The sequence below is a fragment of the Anomaloglossus baeobatrachus genome, chromosome 4 (assembly GCF_048569485.1).
Source record: "Anomaloglossus baeobatrachus isolate aAnoBae1 chromosome 4, aAnoBae1.hap1, whole genome shotgun sequence".
NCBI classification, from domain to species: Eukaryota; Metazoa; Chordata; class Amphibia; order Anura; family Aromobatidae; genus Anomaloglossus; species Anomaloglossus baeobatrachus.
The window spans coordinates 169576698-169598703 of record NC_134356.1 but is presented as its reverse complement, the minus strand read 5'-3'; the positions used below and the strand labels follow the sequence as shown (position 1 = coordinate 169598703).

Below are 22006 nucleotides of genomic sequence, written 5' to 3'. Positions count from 1 at the left end.
ATTTATATTAAAAAAAAACCTTTTGATTTAAATCAGTGATTTAAATCATGATTAAAATCATGATTTAAATCGATCCGATTTAAATAGAAAAAAATCTTTTGATTTAAATCGTGATTTAAATCATGATTTAAATCGGCGTGATTTAAATCAATCCACCCTGGAAGTCTTCAAACAAAAGCTGGACAGACAACTTTATGAGATGGTTTAATGAATGCTGCACCGAGCAGGGGGTTGGTTTTTTATATGATGCATGCCAATTTCAGATCGTGCTGGCTCCCCTCTCTCTCTGTTTGGTCGTAGTTATGCTACAAATTCTGGTGGCCGGTCACCACCATGCCATGCACGCCTGATTTTGGTTTGCTATGTATTCCTCCTGTTGGTAGCTGTTCAGATTCAGTTACCTCACCCCTTTCCACAGGCAATGCTAATTAGGCACCATCTTGGATCTGGTTCGCCTTTATCAATGGTTGCTGGTTGACACTGGGAGGATCAGTTCTGATATAGTCCTGGTATAGTGCAGAGCTTGCTCCACATGCTGGGACCTGGGCTGGTCTCTATCCACAAGTGCCTTTTTTGCAACATAGAAGCGGTTATATACAGGTTACAGGTATGTGTGCTCTATTATGGTTCTGCTTTTAACTTTATCTAGGAGGCCGCATGGCACATGAAATACAGAATGTAGAGTAGGACCCCCCTATTGAGATTTGCCGTGACGTTGGCAGGGGTGGCTCAAAAAATTGATCAATTATTTGATAAAAATCTCATTTTTTTTTATTGTAGTACAGTTGGAATAAATCTGTGAATTTCACTTTTTATATGATGCATGTCAATTTCAGATCGTGCTGGCTCCCCTCTCTCAACGTGCGCACATAGCCTGACATAGCATCATGCAATGTACCGTATTTTTCAGACTATAAGACGCACTTTTTTTCCCCAAAATTTTTGGGGAAAGTAGGGGGGGTGCATCTTATAGTCCAATGGCTGCGGGGAAGGGGGTCATCAGAGGCAGTAGCAGGCTGTAGCAGTGCCTACAGTGACCATGTGGGCCCGCTCATTTGCCTCTTTTCATATGCACTGCATCCCAACGCCCATCATCTCAGCCCTGAAGCCGGCGCTGAGAGGTGGGCGGGATGATGGGCGGGGGGTGCGCGCATACTAAACAGCCGGCCCGCGTGATCATCCCTGGCTCCCACAGCCTGGAGTGATCATGTGCGGCTATATTCACTGCCCCCCGCGCATCATCATCATCATCATCAGCGCGGGGGGCAGTGAATAAGTATACTCACCAGCCACCAATCCCTGCAGCATCGCGATGTCCTCCTGTCTGCCTGGCCTCTGATGTGTGTGGAGAGAGGTGCGCACAGGGATGACATCATAGCTCCACACAGGTCAGCGGCGCTGCTGCTGGCACAGACAAGAGAACGAGCGATGCTGAGTGGAGTGAGGAAAGGCGAGTATAAGCGTTTATTTTTTTTACGTGTGCCACAGGATGCGGGCCATATACGAGGATGAGAGCATATTCCAGGATGGGGGCACATACCAGGATGGGGGTATTTATCAGGATGGGGATCATATACAAGGCAGGAGGATCATTACCAGGATGGAGTACCTTAGTAGAGAATTTGTGGACACCACCTCCATAACAGTGTCAGCAGCAGATCCTCGCCCCATAACAGTGTGTCATGCCCACATTTTTTGCTTAAAATTTTATTTTCCTATTTTTCCCCCTCTAAAACCAGGGTGCGTTAGCCAAGAATTGCATGTCCGTGGCTTCCAAACCCCTGCTTACCCCCAGTCTATTTGCTGGACTTCAGCTGCATTCATACCAGTTGTACTTATTGGAGCACAGGTGATCGCAGTGAAAGTGTCAGCTGAGGCCTCATTCAGATGTCCATTTTTACCAGGCGTAAGAAAAAAAAAATTCATCTGTAGAGAGAAAAAAAGCTCCTCCACCTTCTCCTTTCTGACAGGCCGGGTGTGATCCATTTTTTTTCACAATATCAGACACCTGATAAGCCCTTACTCTTTGGATAAGGTGCAATGTCCGTGTGCTGCCCAATTTTCCATCAGACAGCACACAGACCGCCTGTGTATGCCCTATTGTAATCCGGAACATCGGATCAGAATAGGTTGGGCTTTACACTGCACAGATCTCATTCTCAAACCCGTCATTCTTACAGATGTGTGAATGGATTTGTGATACTATCGGTCCGATATATGCAGAGACAGACAGTGGAGAAGATGGAGAGATTAATCTCCTCACCTGTGCTCCGGTTCTGGCATGTGAGCATCAGATCACAGTATAATGACACTGGGCTCACACTCGCAGCAGAGCCGGAGCAGACTCATCATCACCATATCATCCAAGGCTCTCACATCGAATGGTGACCCCGGCCTTAGCACTAGACTTTGAAGAGTCGGCTGCTGACCTTCTCACTGCAATCATCTGTACTCCAAATGAGTACATCAATGTTACTAAAGGCAGGCAAACACATGAGGAAACAGCAGGGATTTGGAAAGTAATTGCATGCTATTTTTATTGTCCAGGAATAACGTCTTAGTTTCATTATTCTTTAAGTCATGCAGTGGCACCACAGAGACATTGGCATAGCTCCCACAGATTACAGCTGATCACTGGGAGTCCCGGCAGTGACACACTCTGGAGCCGACTCCGCAAATAAAGGAGGAAATGTCACAAAATATTTAGGCAGCTCACAGCCGTGCAAACATGTTGAGATTGTGGGCAGTTTTACGCCAGGCCAAGCAAGTGAGCAACGTTTTGGAGCCCCACTAGAAGATGGGACCAACAAAGTTACACAGTGACGTCACTGAAAAAAGGAGCAGAACGGTGCTGGATGCCAGAGAAGACGGTGGTAGGTGAGTATATTGACACAATGACAATACACCATATACACAGATTTAGGCCCCCTTCACAAGTCTGTGTTTCCAGTAAGTGTGGCATCCATTTTCATACCTACTAGAGACGTGTTCACATGCATACTAATGACAATACAAGGGGATCTTCACACCTCCACGTTTTCACACAAACCGTGTCCCTGTGATCCACAAGGAGGAATGTCCGCTTTTCACCAGCAGCACAGACACATGGACCCATACAATGGCTCCGTGAAAAACCATGCACAGCACACTGACGACATCCGTGCGCCATGCATGCTTAATAGGGATGATCGAATACCTCAAATATTCGGCTTCGCGACTATCCGACGAATAGGTCGCCGCTATGCGAATATTCAATGCGCAATGTAAGTCTATGGGAAGCCCGAATAGTTGTTATTCGGGTTTCCTAAATAACTTTATAAAATCTTACCTTTTGCTATGGTAATGAGATTTGCTGGCCCGGTGGGCGGGCTGTATTTCGTCCGTTATCCCCCTCCTACCGCTGTTCACCGTCCCCCAGTGTTCATTTACATAGATGAGGCCGGTGCTCTGGGAGTCTCGCGCCTGCGCAGTGGCACTATCGCGGGACTGAGCATTGTTTTCAAATCGCGAGCGCCAGTGATGTTATTGCGCAGGCGCGAGATTATGGGCGGGTACTTGGATGACGCTGGTGATGACATTCACAGCGCCGCCCATAAACTCGCACCTGCGCAATAACATCACCGACGCACGCGATTTGAAAAAAGTGCTCAGTCCCGCAATAGTGCCACTGAGCATGCGCGAGACTCCCGGAGCACTGCGGAAGATGAGGGTGGCGGCCTCATCTATGTAAATAAAACGCTGGGGGACGGCGAACAGGGGCAGGAGGGGGATAACGGACGAAATACAGCCCGCCCACGGGGCCAGCAAATGTCATTGCCATAGCAAAAGGTACGATTTTATAAAGTTGTTATTTAGGTCTGAAAGGGGGGCCAGTAGCAAGAGGAACCTTTCTAGAATGCAGCCCAGGAACTGCAGAAGGGGAATCTTTTAGTTTAATAGCGAAAATTCTGGTGACAGGTTCCCTTTAAGCACTCCAAACTAGGCACTGTCTAATAAAAGGGCAGCAAAGAAGGCTTCAAAAAAAAAACAAAAAACCTTCAAAATGTCATCAAACACAGGCTCAGGAAACCCTTTAGGCTATACGCGCACGCTACATTTGCATTTTTAAGTGCAGTATTGATGTCAGAAAGTCTTGACTTTCCAGCAAAGTCTATAAGTCAGATTTGCTGTGCACACATTGCAGTTTTTTTATTTGCAGTTTATCGGTCGCAAACATGCCAAAAGAAAAAAAAAAAAAAAGCACGTACTATCTTTTTGCGTCTTGTCCGTGCTTTCTCACTAGTAATGGGAGGACTGGCAGATCAATCTCCCGCTGACTCGTGGATTGATCCCCGGTATCTGGCCGGATGCCGATCACCATATAATCTATGGGGACCAGAACCGTGCGCAAAAGGTGGAAGGAGCAAGCGCTTCATACTCACCGAACACCAGCGCGGCTGTCACACTGCTCCCGCGGCCTCTCATTCTTCTTTCGGGGCCGCTCATTAGGCTCAGCCGCGCACTGTCACTGTTTAACCTCGCCAGCCCTTTAACAATGACAATGTTGGCCGAGGAAGGAGGGGAGGGGGGGGTACGGTGACCAGAGTGCGGTACACAGGTCCCCAGAGGTCATATCATGAGAACCCGGTGAAGTGAGTAATGTCACTGCTGCCAGCCAGGACCCACTTGTCAGTGTTTCCTGGAGCCATCGAGTATGTTTTCAGTCTCTCCAGGCTCAGATGTAGCAGAGTTGATTCGTCGTGGGACCTCGTGTGGATTACGTCGGACCTGCAGGGACATTTTGGGGGTAAATAAAGGGGTGAAAGAGGGTCTGTCTTTGTATTTATTTCAAATAAAAGATTTTTGGGCTGTTTATGTTTATTTCTTTTCACTTGCAGATTAGTGACGGGGTTTCTCAGACACCTCCCCTTACTAATTTAGGACTTTGTGTCAGCTGTGAGCTGAGACTAACCCCTCATTACCCCGACTGCCACCGCACCAGGGCAATCAGGAAGAGCCGGGTAAAGTGCTGGGGTTGTCGAATCTAATCAATGGGCAATCCTGGGTGGCTGCACGCTGATATTTTTAGGCTTGGGGGCTCCCAATAACATGGGTCTCACCAGCCTGAGAATACCAGCCCCCAGCTGTCTGGCTTTATCTTGTCTGCTTATCAAAATTGGGGTGACCCAACGCCATTTTTTTTTTATTAAATATTTATTTTACTGTATGTTATAGATTAGCAGACCGGTTCTGTGATTGGAAGAGACAGACAGGCTGTCTGACTGCAACCAATCACAGACACTGGTGGGCGGGGGATGCAGTGAATAAGCATGAGCCTAATGAGTGGCTTTAGAAAATTGAGCGGCTGCGGGAGCAGTTTACAGCCGCGCAGGTGACTCGGTAAGTAAATTGCGCTGGCTTTATTATTTTTTTCCTTTAGCTTTACTTTATTTTTATTTCCCGTGTGTCCAACCCCCGCGGGTGCTTTTCAATCCGCAGGGGTCGGACTTCACAGTCCGGTCCAATCATCACTATTTTTTACCAAAAAAAAAAAAAAACCGCATCAAATTCAGAATTAACAAACGCACCATCAGTACAAGCAGGGGTTTGGGTTTTTTTACAATTTCCAGGCTCTCTTGGACAAGGTGCAGTTTAAACTGCCGAATGCGCATATAGCCTTAGGAAAAAAGAAAAAAACTCCTCCAAAGGCTCCCCAAAGAAGGACTAATCTTCAGAAATTTGCCAGCAATTGGCTGAAGTGCTGTTACGCGAGAGATAGAGATATAGAGATATAGAGATATATATATATATATATATATATATATATATATATATATATATATATATATATATATATATATATATATATATATATGCACTGTATATATAAAATCAATCAGTATAGGTTGCAGAACATATGGTGAATACACAGAACACATTCACCATAGGCAGCAGCGCACATACACGTATATAATGTATAGAGAGCACAGCACCATAGGCAGCAGCGCACATACACGTATATAATGTATAGAGAGCACAGCACCATAGGCAGCAGCGCACATACACGTATATAATGTATAGAGAGCACAGCACCATAGGCAGCAGCGCACATACACGTATATAATGTATAGAGAGCACAGCACCATAGGCAGCAGCGCACATACACGTATATAATGTATAGAGAGCACAGCACCATAGGCAACAGCGCACATACACGTATATAATGTATAGAGAGCACAGCACCATAGGCAACAGCGCACATACACGTATATAATGTATAGAGAGCACAGCACCATAGGCAACAGCGCACATACACGTATATAATGTATAGAGAGCACAGCACCATAGGCAACAGCGCACATACACGTATATAATGTATAGAGAGCACAGCACCATAGGCAACAGCGCACATACACGTATATAATGTATAGAGAGCACAGCACCATAGGCAACAGCGCACATACACGTATATAATGTATAGAGAGCACAGCACCATAGGCAACAGCGCACATACACGTATATAATGTATAGAGAGCACAGCACCATAGGCAACAGCGCACATACACGTATATAATGTATAGAGAGCACAGCACCATAGGCAACAGCGCACATACACGTATATAATGTATAGAGAGCACAGCACCATAGGCAACAGCGCACATACACGTATATAATGTATAGAGAGCACAGCACCATAGGCAACAGCGCACATACACGTATATAATGTATAGAGAGCACAGCACCATAGGCAACAGCGCACATACACGTATATAATGTATAGAGAGCACAGCACCATAGGCAACAGCGCACATACACGTATATAATGTATAGAGAGCACAGCACCATAGGCAACAGCGCACATACACGTATATAATGTATAGAGAGCACAGCACCATAGGCAGCAGCGCACATACACGTATATAATGTATAGAGAGCACAGCACCATAGGCAGCAGCGCACATACACGTATATAATGTATAGAGAGCACAGCACCATAGGCAGCAGCGCACATACACGTATATAATGTATAGAGAGCACAGCACCATAGGCAGCAGCGCACATACACGTATATAATGTATAGAGAGCACAGCACCATAGGCAGCAGCGCACATACACGTATATAATGTATAGAGAGCACAGCACCATAGGCAGCAGCGCACATACACGTATATAATGTATAGAGAGCACAGCACCATAGGCAGCAGCGCACATACACGTATATAATGTATAGAGAGCACAGCACCATAGGCAGCAGCGCACATACACGTATATAATGTATAGAGAGCACAGCACCATAGGCAACAGCGCACATACACGTATATAATGTATAGAGAGCACAGCACCATAGGCAACAGCGCACATACACGTATATAATGTATAGAGAGCACAGCACCATAGGCAACAGCGCACATACACGTATATAATGTATAGAGAGCACAGCACCATAGGCAACAGCGCACATACACGTATATAATGTATAGAGAGCACAGCACCATAGGCAACAGCGCACATACACGTATATAATGTATAGAGAGCACAGCACCATAGGCAACAGCGCACATACACGTATATAATGTATAGAGAGCACAGCACCATAGGCAACAGCGCACATACACGTATATAATGTATAGAGAGCACAGCACCATAGGCAACAGCGCACATACACGTATATAATGTATAGAGAGCACAGCACCATAGGCAACAGCGCACATACACGTATATAATGTATAGAGAGCACAGCACCATAGGCAACAGCGCACATACACGTATATAATGTATAGAGAGCACAGCACCATAGGCAACAGCGCACATACACGTATATAATGTATAGAGAGCACAGCACCATAGGCAACAGCGCACATACACGTATATAATGTATAGAGAGCACAGCACCATAGGCAACAGCGCACATACACGTATATAATGTATAGAGAGCACAGCACCATAGGCAACAGCGCACATACACGTATATAATGTATAGAGAGCACAGCACCATAGGCAACAGCGCACATACACGTATATAATGTATAGAGAGCACAGCACCATAGGCAACAGCGCACATACACGTATATAATGTATAGAGAGCACAGCACCATAGGCAACAGCGCACATACACGTATATAATGTATAGAGAGCACAGCACCATAGGCAACAGCGCACATACACGTATATAATGTATAGAGAGCACAGCACCATAGGCAACAGCGCACATACACGTATATAATGTATAGAGAGCACAGCACCATAGGCAACAGCGCACATACACGTATATAATGTATAGAGAGCACAGCACCATAGGCAACAGCGCACATACACGTATATAATGTATAGAGAGCACAGCACCATAGGCAACAGCGCACATACACGTATATAATGTATAGAGAGCACAGCACCATAGGCAACAGCGCACATACACGTATATAATGTATAGAGAGCACAGCACCATAGGCAACAGCGCACATACACGTATATAATGTATAGAGAGCACAGCACCATAGGCAACAGCGCACATACACGTATATAATGTATAGAGAGCACAGCACCATAGGCAACAGCGCACATACACGTATATAATGTATAGAGAGCACAGCACCATAGGCAACAGCGCACATACACGTATATAATGTATAGAGAGCACAGCACCATAGGCAACAGGGCACATACACATATATAATGTATATAGAGCACAGCACCATAGGCAACAGGGCACATACACATATATAATGTATATAGAGCACAGCACCATAGGCAACAGGGCACATACACATATATAATGTATATAGAGCACAGCACCATAGGCAACAGGGCACATACACATATATAATGTATATAGAGCACAGCACCATAGGCAACAGGGCACATACACATATAATGTATATAGAGCACAGCACCATAGGCAACAGGGCACATACACATATATAATGTATATAGAGCACAGCACCATAGGCAACAGGGCACATACACAATGTATATAGAGCACAGCACCATAGGCAACAGCGCACATACACATATATAATGTATATAGAGCACAGCACCATAGGCAACAGGGCACATACACATAATGTATATAGAGCACAGCACCATAGGCAACAGCGCACATACACATAATGTATATAGAGCACAGCACCATAGGCAACAGCGCACATACACATAATGTATATAGAGCACAGCACCATAGGCAACAGCGCACATACACATATATAATGTATATAGAGCACAGCACCATAGGCAACAGGGCACATACACATAATGTATATAGAGCACAGCACCATAGGCAACAGCGCACATACACATAATGTATATAGAGCACAGCACCATAGGCAACAGCGCACATACACATAATGTATATAGAGCACAGCACCATAGGCGGCAGCGCACATACACGTATATAATGTATATAGAAAGCATACCATAGGTGGCAGCGCACATACACATATAATGTATATAGAGCACAGCACCATAGGCAACAGTGCCCATACACATATATAATGTATATAAAGAGCATACCATAGGTGGCAGCGCACCTACACGTATATAATGTATATAGAGAGCACAGCACCATACGTGACAGCGCACATACACGTATATAATGTATATAGAGCCCATATCATACATGGCAGCGCACATACACGTATATAATGTATATAGAGCCCATATCATACATGGCAGCGCAGATACACGTATATAATATATATAGAGCCCATATCATACATGGCAGTGCACATACACGTATATAATATATATAGAGCCCATATCATACATGGCAGCGCAGATACACGTATATAATATATATAGAGCCCATATCATACATGGCAGCGCAGATACACGTATATAATGTATATAGAGCCCATATCATACATGGCAGCGCACATACACGTATATAATGTATATAGAGCCCATATCATACATGGCAGCGCACATACACGTATATAATGTATATAGAGCCCATATCATACATGGCAGCGCAGATACACGTATATAATATATATAGAGCCCATATCATACATGGCAGCGCACATACACGTATATAATGTATAAAGAGCCCATATCATACATGGCAGCGCAGATACACGTATATAATGTATATAGAGCCCATATCATACATGGCAGCGCAGATACACGTATATTATATATAGAGCCCATATCATACATGGCAGCGCACATACACGTATATAATGTATAAAGAGCCCATATCATACATGGCAGCGCACATACACGTATATAATGTATATAGAGCCCATATCATACATGGCAGCGCACATACACGTATATAATGTATATAGAGCCCATATCATACGTGGCAGCGCACATACACGTATATAATGTATATAGAGCCCATATCATACGTTGCAGCGCACATACACGTATATAATGTATATAGAGCCCATATCATACGTGGCAGCGCACATACACGTATATAATGTATATAGAGCCCATATCATACGTGGCAGCGCACATACACGTATATAATGGATATAGAGCCCATATCATACGTGGCAGCGCACATACACGTATATAATGGATATAGAGCCCATATCATACGTTGCAGCGCACATACACGTATATAATGTATATAGAGCCCATATCATACGTGGCAGCGCACATACACGTATATAATGTATATAGAGCCCATATCATACGTGGCAGCGCACATACACGTATGTCTGTATCTCCTGTATGTCGGTGTCGCCGGTCCTATCCGCAGACACGGCCGCCTGGCTTCCGGGGCTCAGGCTGCAGTAGAGCCGCGCCGGGCCTAGTACATGGCGGCTCATTCCCGGGCTCAGACACCTCCCGCCCCTCCTCGCACTCACCTGCTGGTATCTACTGCTGCTCTGCTCCGACATGTCAGATGGAGGTGACACGGACAGAGGCCAAGTACAGACCCGAGAGCGAGCACAGCAAAACGGCGGCGGCCGAGGAGACAGATGGGAGAATGATCCAGAGATGATAACACTGCCCAATGGAGGGGGAGGGAGCACAGCGAGGAGGAGACTGAGGCTGTGCACACAAACATCGCCGTGTGGAATATATGCTGCATTCAGCGTGTATAGCTCTATATGATATATATTGTATACAGTGCTTATATATAGTCTGTGTGTGTAATATATGCTGCATTCAGCGTGTATAGCTCTCTATATGATATATATTGTATACAGTGCTTATATATAGTCTGTGTGTGTAATATATGCTGCATTCAGCGTGTATAGCTCTATATAATATATATTGTATACAGTGCTTATATATAGTCTGTGTGTAATATATGCTGCATTCAGTGTGTATAGCTCTCTATATAATATATATTGTATACAGTGCTTATGTATAGTCTGTGTGTGTAATATATGCTGCATTCAGTGTGTATAGCTCTCTATATAATATATATTGTATACAGTGCTTATATATAGTCTATGTGTGTAATATATGCTGCATTCAGTGTGTATAGCTCTATATAATATATATTGTATACAGTGCTTATATATAGTCTGTGTGTAATATATGCTGCATTCAGTGTGTATAGCTCTCTATATAATATATATTGTATACAGTGCTTATATATAGTCTGTGTGTGTAATATATGCTGCATTCAGCGTGTATAGCTCTCTATATAATATATATTGTATACAGTGCTTATATATAGTCTGTGTGTGTAATATATGCTGCATTCAGTGTGTATAGCTCTCTATATAATATATATTGTATACAGTGCTTATATATAGTCTGTGTGTGTGTAATATATGCTGCATTCAGCGTGTATAGCTCTCTATATAATATATATTGTATACAGTGCTTATATATAGTCTGTGTGTGTGTAATATATGCTGCATTCAGCGTGTATAGCTCTCTATATGATATATATTGTATACAGTGCTTATATATAGTCTATGTGTGTAATATATGCTGCATTCAGTGTGTATAGCTCTCTATATAATATATATTGTATACAGTGCTTATATATAGTCTGTGTGTGTAATATATGCTGCATTCAGCGTGTATAGCTCTCTATATAATATATATTGTATACAGTGCTTATATATAGTCTGTGTGTAATATATGCTGCATTCAGTGTGTATAGCTCTCTATATAATATATATTGTATACAGTGCTTATATATAGTCTATGTGTGTAATATATGCTGCATTCAGCGTGTATAGCTCTCTATATAATATATATTGTATACAGTGCTTATATATAGTCTGTGTGTGTAATATATGCTGCATTCAGTGTGTATAGCTCTATATAATATATATTGTATACAGTGTGTGCTTATATATAGTCTGTGTGTGTAATATATGCTGCATTCAGCGTGTATAGCTCTCTATATGATATATATTGTATACAGTGCTTATATATAGTCTGTGTGTGTAATATATGCTGCATTCAGCGTGTATAGCTCTCTATATAATATATATTGTATACAGTGCTTATATATAGTCTGTGTGTGTAATATATGCTGCATTCAGCGTGTATAGCTCTATATAATATATATTGTATACAGTGCTTATATATAGTCTGTGTGTAATATATGCTGCATTCAGTGTGTATAGCTCTCTATATAATATATATATTGTATACAGTGCTTATGTATAGTCTGTGTGTGTAATATATGCTGCATTCAGTGTGTATAGCTCTCTATATAATATATATTGTATACAGTGCTTATATATAGTCTATGTGTGTAATATATGCTGCATTCAGTGTGTATAGCTCTATATAATATATATTGTATACAGTGCTTATATATAGTCTGTGTGTAATATATGCTGCATTCAGCGTGTATAGCTCTCTATATAATATATATTGTATACAGTGCTTATATATAGTCTGTGTGTAATATATGCTGCATTCAGTGTGTATAGCTCTCTATATAATATATATTGTATACAGTGCTTATATATAGTCTATGTGTGTAATATATGCTGCATTCAGCGTGTATAGCTCTCTATATAATATATATTGTATACAGTGCTTATATATAGTCTGTGTGTGTAATATATGCTGCATTCAGTGTGTATAGCTCTATATAATATATATTGTATACAGTGTGTGCTTATATATAGTCTGTGTGTGTAATATATGCTGCATTCAGCGTGTATAGCTCTATATAATATATATTGTATACAGTGCTTATATATAGTCTATGTGTGTAATATATGCTGCATTCAGTGTGTATAGCTCTATATAATATATATTGTATACAGTGCTTATATATAGTCTGTGTGTAATATATGCTGCATTCAGTGTGTATAGCTCTATATAATATATATTGTATGCAGTGCTTATATATAGTCTATGTGTGTAATATATGCTGCATTCAGCGTGTATAGCTCTCTATATAATATATATTGTATACAGTGCTTATATATAGTCTGTGTGTAATATATGCTGCATTCAGTGTGTATAGCTCTCTATATAATATATATTGTATACAGTGCTTATATATAGTCTGTGTGTAATATATGCTGCATTCAGCGTGTATAGCTCTCTATATAATATATATTGTATACAGTGTGTGCTTATATATTGTCTGTGTGTAATATATGCTGCATTCAGCGTGTATAGCTCTATATAATATATATTGTATACAGTGCTTATATATAGTCTGTGTGTGGAATATATGCTGCATTCAGCGTGTATAGCTCTATATAATATATATTGTATACAGTGTGTGCTTATATATAGTCTGTGTGTAATATATGCTGCATTCAGTGTGTATAGCTCTTTATAATATATATTGCAGACAGTGTGTGCTTACATATAGCCTGTGACACTGTAATATATGCTGCATTCAGCGTGTATAGCTCTCTATTGTCACGCTCCCCGGGTCCTCGGCTCCCCTCCCCGGGTCCTCTGCTCCGCTCCCCGGGTCCTCAGCTCCGCTCCCCGGCTCACCTGCCACGCTCCCCGCTCTCCAGCCTCCGGTGCCCGTCCTTCCCAGGCCCCCTGGTCTCCGCTCCCGGCGCCCGACGGCTTCCCAGGTCCTGGCCGGCTCCCCTGCGTCCTCCTCTCAGCTTCCTTCCCTGGCTTCTGGCACCCGGGCCGCGCGCATGCGCATTAGGGCGCGCGCGCGGTCACTGACCCTTTCTTAAAGGGCCAGCGTCCATTAACAGGAAATGATGCAAAACAGGTACAGGGTATAAAGGGGTTTATTGTCCAAGGGGGCGGGACCTGATCTTCGTGTTTCCTAAGCTAGGAGTCAGGTCTCCTGGTGTTTTTGTGATATACTCACCTATCTCTCTTGTAGAGCCGTGCCTGCCTCGCCATCCGGTCCTGACCGAATCCCGAACCCCGAACGCTGTCCATCTGCCATCCTGACAGTCCGTACCATCTCGGATCCCTGCGGTAACCCGTCATCTCGCTCCAAAGGTTCCGGACCCCGCTTGACATCATCTCGGCTTCCGAACCTGAGCTGCGTCACCCGGACTACCACCAGTGACTCCGTGGTGCCAGGGACTTCTCCGTTATCCTCGTGTGCACGGACTGTTCTGCTGTCTATAGTGCTCCAGCTACCGGACCCCTTACCACCATCTAGGAGTTCGGCCCAGTGGATCCACCTCCTGGGTCTGCCCGTCCACCTGGCCCTGACAGTAAGATCAGGCCATGGATCCCGCTGCAGCACTAGCAGCCGTACAGGAGGAACTCCAACGCCAGCGTGAGACTCAGACCCGCATGCTGCAATTCATGTCTTCTGTGGACGCCCGCCTGAACACGCTACAAGCGGCAGTTACGTCTTCAGCATCCCGGGCTTCCACTAGTCAGTCCACGGCTCCAGCTCCCGTGGCGACATCTTCAGATACTTCCAGACTTCGTTTGGCCTCACCACCCCGGTACGCCGGAGACCCCAAGACCTGCAGGGGATTCTTAAACCAATGCTCCCTTCATTTCACGCAGCTGCCGCATTTGTTTGCCTCCGATCAAGCCAAGGTCGCCTTCATCATGTCCCATCTAGAGGGTGAGGCACTGGCGTGGATGAACCCCTTGTGGGAGAAGGGGGATCCTGTGACCACGAACATCCAGGAGTTCCTGCAGGCTTTCCGTGGCACCTTTGATGAGCCCGGACGCGCCTCCGCGTCCGCTTCGTCTCTTCTCCGGTTACGTCAGGGGACTCTGACGGTGGGCCAATACGCCATCCGGTTTCGCACCTTGGCTTCGGAACTCGGGTGGAACAACGAGGCCCTAACCGCCGCCTTCTGGGAAGGACTCTCGGGGCGAATTAAAGACGAGCTGGCGGGTCGTGACGTACCGACCACCCTGGATGCCCTGATCGCCCTTGCGACTCGAGTGGACATTCGTTTTCAGGAGCGATCCAAGGAAGTGTCCCGTGAGAGACGTCCGGTACGGCATTCCTCTCCTCCGCAGAAGCCCGCCGTACTTCAGTCATCGACAGCTGGGGTTCCCATTCACGAGCCCATGCAGATCGACAGAGTGCGGCAGTCTGAACAACGTCGAGCTGAGCGGCTCGCCAAGGGCCTCTGCTTTTACTGCGGAGAGGACACACACCTGCTACGCTCCTGTCCAGAGAGGCCGGGAAACTCCAAAGCCTAGGGTTGGTAGGAGAGGCCACCCTAGGTGCTGGGACTCTCTCAGACCCGGTTACGTGGACTGTGCAAGTGACAACGGGAGAGACGCGGTTCACGGCTGAGGCATACCTCGATTCCGGGGCAGCAGGCAATTTCATCCAGCAGGCCACGGTGGACAAGTACCAGGTGCCTGTTACTCCACTCGACAAGCCCCTCGTGATTGCCTCTGTGGATGGGAGACCCCTCTCTGACACCATCTCCTGGATCACCAAGCCGGTGGAACTGCGTATCGGTGCCCTGCACACCGAGAACATCGCTTTCTACGTCCTCCCACACATGTCCCATCAAATCCTGCTGGGACTTCCCTGGTTACGGACACACGAACCGTCAGTCAGCTGGGGCACTGGCGAAATCACCCGATGGGGCTCTTCGTGCCATGAGAAGTGCCTGAAGACTATACAACCCATCCGACGACCTCCGGTTCCAGAGAACCTACCGGGGCTGCCCTCGGCCTATTGGTCCTTTGCAGACGTCTTTGATAAAAAGCAATCCGAGGTACTTCCGCCACATCGTCCTTACGATTGTGCCATCGACCTGCTCCCTGGAACAACACCACCTCGAGGACGGATATATCCATTGTCTCCAGCCGAAACAAGGGCCATGTCTACTTACATCACAGAGAGCCTGGCAAGGGGATTCATTCGGAGATCCTCCTCTCCTGCTGGAGCAGGTTTCTTCTTCGTCAAGAAGAAAGAGGGCGACTTACGCCCATGCATAGACTACCGGGGTTTGAATCAAATCACCGTAAAAAACAAGTACCCTCTGCCGCTCATCCCCGAATTGTTTGACCGGCTTAGAGGAGCTCGTGTGTTCACCAAGCTGGATCTTCGGGGTGCTTACAATCTGGTACGCATCCGCTCTGGGGACGAATGGAAGACCGCGTTCAATACGCGCGATGGGCACTATGAATACTGCGTGATGCCCTTCGGCCTGTGTAACGCCCCAGCCGTCTTTCAAGAACTGGTGAACGACGTTTTCCGGGACCTTCTTTACGTCTGTGTAGTAGTGTATCTGGATGACAATCTTGTCTTCTCACCGGACCTCCAGACCCACAGAGAGAACGTACAACTGGTTCTACAAAGACTGAGAGAGAATCGCCTGTACGCCAAGTACGAGAAGTGTGTCTTTGAGCAGTCTTCTCTCCCCTTCCTGGGGTACATCATCTCTGATACTGGACTGCAGATGGATCCAAAGAAGGTCTCCTCCATTCTCAACTGGCCTCCTCCTTCTGGACTGAAGGCAATCCAACGCTTCCTGGGATTCGCCAACTACTACCGCCAGTTCATCCCTCACTTCTCTGCTCTGACTGCTCCTCTCTCCGCTTTGACCAGGAAAGAGGCTAATCCCAAGGACTGGTCCCCGGCGGCCGACGCCGCGTTTGGCTCTCTGAAGCGGGCATTTGCCTCCTCTCCTGTACTCCACCGTCCGGAGTTAAACCGCCAGTTCACCTTGGAGGTGGATGCCTCCTCCTCAGGAGCCGGAGCAGTGCTCATGCAGAAGTCCTCCTCCGGGAAGATGGTGACTTGCGGATTCTTCTCCAAGAGCTTCTCAGCGCCTGAACGCAACTACACCATCGGTGACCGAGAGCTCTTGGCAGTCAAACTGGCTCTGGAGGAATGGCGCTACCTTCTGGAAGGAGCAGTATACCCCGTGATTATTTACACGGACCACAAGAACCTGGAATACCTACGGTCCGCTCAGCGACTGAACCCACGGCAAGCCAGGTGGTCCTTATTCTTTGCCAGGTTTGATTTCCAGCTCCATTTCCGACCCGCGGACAAGAATGTACGCGCTGATGCCTTGTCCAGGTCTTTCATGCCCATGGAGCAGGAGGAAGAGACTACCCAACCCATCATCTGTCCTAGCAAAATCATTCCGGTGGCCCCTGTCACCCTGGCCCAGATACCGCCCGGGAAGACCTATGTCTCTGAGACAGACAGGCAAAAAGTGTTACACTGGGGTCATGCCTCGAAAACAGCCGGTCATGCTGGTCAGAAGAGAACTTGGAGTGCGATTGTACGTCACTACTGGTGGCCATCCCTTCGCACGGACGTCGCTGCTTTTGTCTCTGCCTGCTCCTCTTGTGCCAGGAACAAGACGCCCAAACACCTGCCATATGGCCGTCTTCTGCCTCTGCCGATACCCTCAGTTCCGTGGCAACACATAGCGATGGACTTTATTACGGACTTGCCATTGTCCTCCGGGCACACAGTCATATGGGTCGTGGTGGATCGGTTCTCTAAAATGGCTCATTTCGTCCCTATGGCTGGACTGCCCTCTGCTCAAGAACTCGCGGATGCCTATATACATCACATCTTCCGCTTGCATGGCTTTCCATTACACATCGTATCCGACAGAGAAACTCAGTTCACCTCCCGCTTCTGGAGGGCTCTCTGCAAACATCTGGGAGTGACTCTGGACTTTTCATCTGCATACCATCCTCAGTCTAATGGCCAAGTGGAGAGGGTCAATCAAATCTTGACCTCTTTTTTACGTCACTATGTCAACGCCCATCACGACGACTGGTCCACGCTTCTTCCTTGGGCTGAATTCTCCCATAACCACCACATCAGTGAGTCGTCCTCCAGCTCTCCCTTCCATGTCGTTTACGGACTCCAGCCCTCTGTCCCATTGCCTGTATCCCCTTCTTCGGATGTCCCTGCTGCTGATAATGTAGCCCGTGACTTTGCAACCATTTGGGACTCTGTCAAGGCGTCCCTTGGGCGTGCTTCCCTACGGATGAAACGACACGCAGACAAGAGACGTCTGGACCCTCCGTGTTTCTCTCCTGGAGATCTCGTCTGGCTTGCTTCCAAGTACGTCCGATTGAAGATACCATCATACAAGCTGGGTCCTCGCTACATCGGGCCGTTTAAAGTCCTCAACAAGATCAATGAGGTCTCCTACAAGCTACAGCTCCCGGCCACGATGAGGATACCCAACTCATTCCACGTCTCCCTGCTCAAGCCGGTTGTCCTTGGTCCCTTCTCCGCTGCTGCCAGTCCGGCTCCTCCACCTATTGCCGATGACGACATCTATGCGGTAAGGGATATCGTGGCCATGAAGACCGTACGGGGTCGACAGTTCTTCCTGGTGGACTGGGAGGGGTATGGTCCTGAGGATAGGTCCTGGGAGCCCAGGGAGAATGTGGGCACTCCTCTGATCCGTGCCTTCATGTCCCGGTTGCGGGGAGGGGGGCGTGGGGGGGGGGTACTGTCACGCTCCCCGGGTCCTCGGCTCCCCTCCCCGGGTCCTCTGCTCCGCTCCCCGGGTCCTCAGCTCCGCTCCCCGGCTCACCTGCCACGCTCCCCGCTCTCCAGCCTCCGGTGCCCGTCCTTCCCAGGCCCCCTTGTCTCCGCTCCCGGCGCCCGACGGCTTCCCAGGTCCTGGCCGGCTCCCCTGCGTCCTCCTCTCAGCTTCCTTCCCTGGCTTCTGGCACCCGGGCCGCGCGCATGCGCATTAGGGCGCGCGCGCGGTCACTGACCCTTTCTTAAAGGGCCAGCGTCCATTAACAGGAAATGATGCAAAACAGGTACAGGGTATAAAGGGGTTTATTGTCCAAGGGGGCGGGGCCTGATCTTCGTGTTTCCTAAGCTAGGAGTCAGGTCTCCTGGTGTTTTTGTGATATACTCACCTATCTCTCTTGTAGAGCCCTGCCTGCCTCGCCATCCGGTCCTGACCGAATCCCGAACCCCGAACGCTGTCCATCTGCCATCCTGACAGTCCATACCATCTCGGATCCCTGCAGTGACCCGTCATCTCGCTCCAAAGGTTCCGGACCCCGCTTGACATCATCTCGGCTTCCGAACCTGAGCTGCGTCACCCGGACTACCACCAGTGACTCCGTGGTCCCAGGGACTTCTCCGTTATCCTCGTGTGCACGGACTGTTCTGCTGTCTATAGTGCTCCAGCTACCGGACCCCTTACCACCATCTAGGAGTTCGGCCCAGTGGATCCACCTCCTGGGTCTGCCCGTCCACCTGGCCCTGACATCTATATAATATATATTGTATACAGTGCTTATATATAGTCTGTGTGTGTAATATATGCTGCATTCAGCTTGTATAGCTCTCTATATAACATATATTGTATACAGTGCTTATATATAGTCTGTGTGTGTAATATATGCTGCATTCAGCGTGTATAGCTCTCTATATAATATATATTGTATACAGTGCTTATATATAGTCTGTGTGTGTAATATATGCTGCATTCAGCGTGTATAGCTCTCTATATAACATATATTGTATACAGTGCTTATATATAGAAAATGGTTGAAGGGTTTCACCAGCACAAAACTCCAGGCATTTTGTTCTTTAAAATAAAAATTCCTTTATTTTCTTATCATTAAAAAGTCCATGCTATAGTGGTCAAGCCCATGTCAGAGAGGACGCGTTTCGAACATCCAGTTCTTATTCAGTCTCAAATAGCAGACAGTGTGTGCTTACATATAGCCTGTGACACTGTAATATATGCTGCATTCAGCGTGTATAGCTCTCTATATAATATATATTGTATACAGTGCTTATATATAGTCTGTGTGTGTAATATATGCTGCATTCAGTGTGTATAGCTCTATATAATATATATTGTATACAGTGTGTGCTTATATATAGTCTGTGTGTGTAATATATGCTGCATTCAGTGTGTATAGCTCTTTATAATATATATTGTATACAGTGTGTGCTTATATATAGTCTGTGTGTGTAATATATGCTGCATTCAGTGTGTATAGCTCTATATAATATATATTGTATACAGTGTGTGCTTATATATAGTCTGTGTGTGTAATATATGCTGCATTCAGCGTGTATAGCTCTATATAATATATATTGTATACAGTGCTTATATATAGTCTGTGTGTAATATATGCTGCATTCAGCGTGTATTGCTCTCTATATAATATATATTGTATACAGTGCTTATATATAGTCTATGTGTGTAATATATGCTGCATTCAGTGTGTATAGCTCTATATAATATATATTGTATACAGTGTGTGCTTATATATAGTCTGTGTGTGTAATATATGCTGCATTCAGCGTGTATAGCTCTATATAATATATATTGTATACAGTGCTTATATATAGTCTATGTGTGTAATATATGCTGCATTCAGCGTGTATAGCTCTATATAATATATATTGTATACAGTGCTTATATATAGTCTGTGTGTGTAATATATGCTGCATTCAGCGTGTATAGCTCTCTATATAATATATATTGTATACAGTGTGTGCTTATATATAGTCTGTGTGTGTAATATATGCTGCATTCAGTGTGTATAGCTCTATATAATATATATTGTATACAGTGCTTATATATAGTCTGTGTGTAATATATGCTGCATTCAGAGTGTATAGCTCTCTATATAATATATATTGTATACAGTGCTTATATATAGTCTGTGTGTGTAATATATGCTGCATTCAGCGTGTATAGCTCTCTATATAATATATATTGTATACAGTGTGTGCTTATATATAGTCTGTGTGTGTAATATATGCTGCATTCAGTGTGTATAGCTCTATATAATATATATTGTATACAGTGCTTATATATAGTCTGTGTGTAATATATGCTGCATTCAGTGTGTGTAGCTCTCTATATAATATATATTGTATACAGTGCTTATATATTGTCTGTGTGTGTAATATATGCTGCATTCAGCGTGTATAGCTCTCTATATAATATATATTGTATACAGTGTGTGCTTATATATAGTCTGTGTGTGTAATATATGCTGCATTCAGTGTGTATAGCTCTATATAATATATATTGTATACAGTGCTTATATATAGTCTGTGTAATATATGCTGCATTCAGCGTGTATAGCTCTCTATATGATATATATTGTATACAGTGCTTATATATAGTCTATGTGTGTAATATATGCTGCATTCAGTGTGTATAGCTCTATATAATATATATTGTATACAGTGTGTGCTTATATATAGTCTGTGTGTGTAATATATGCTGCATTCAGCGTGTATAGCTCTATATAATATATATTGTATACAGTGCTTATATATAGTCTGTGTGTGTAATATATGCTGCATTCAGCGTGTATAGCTCTCTATATAATATATATTGTATACAGTGTGTGCTTATATATAGTCTGTGTGTAATATATGCTGCATTCAGTGTGTATAGCTCTATATAATATATATTGCAGACAGTGTGTGCTTACATATAGCCTGTGACACTGTAATATATGCTGCATTCAGCGTGTATAGCTCTCTATATAATATATATTGTATACAGTGCTTATATATAGTCTATGTGTGTAATATATGCTGCATTCAGTGTGTATAGCTCTATATAATATATATTGTATACAGTGTGTGCTTATATATAGTCTGTGTGTGTAATATATGCTGCATTCAGCGTGTATAGCTCTATATAATATATATTGTATACAGTGCTTATATATAGTCTGTGTGTGTAAT

At 45.0% G+C, this 22006-nt stretch overlaps 1 protein-coding gene across 1 annotated transcript in view; it reads right to left on the bottom strand.

Annotated features, from left to right (window-relative positions):
- NDFIP1 (Nedd4 family interacting protein 1) overlaps window positions 1-10956 on the bottom strand; it is a 77626-nt gene extending 66670 nt beyond the window's left edge. Inside the window, exon 1 of the mRNA XM_075344588.1 lies at window positions 10794-10956. Within this exon, the coding sequence (XP_075200703.1) occupies window positions 10794-10826 (33 nt within the window). The 5' untranslated portion in view covers window positions 10827-10956. The remainder of the gene's footprint in view (window positions 1-10793) is intronic.
- Between the last annotated feature and the right edge of the window lie 11050 nt (window positions 10957-22006).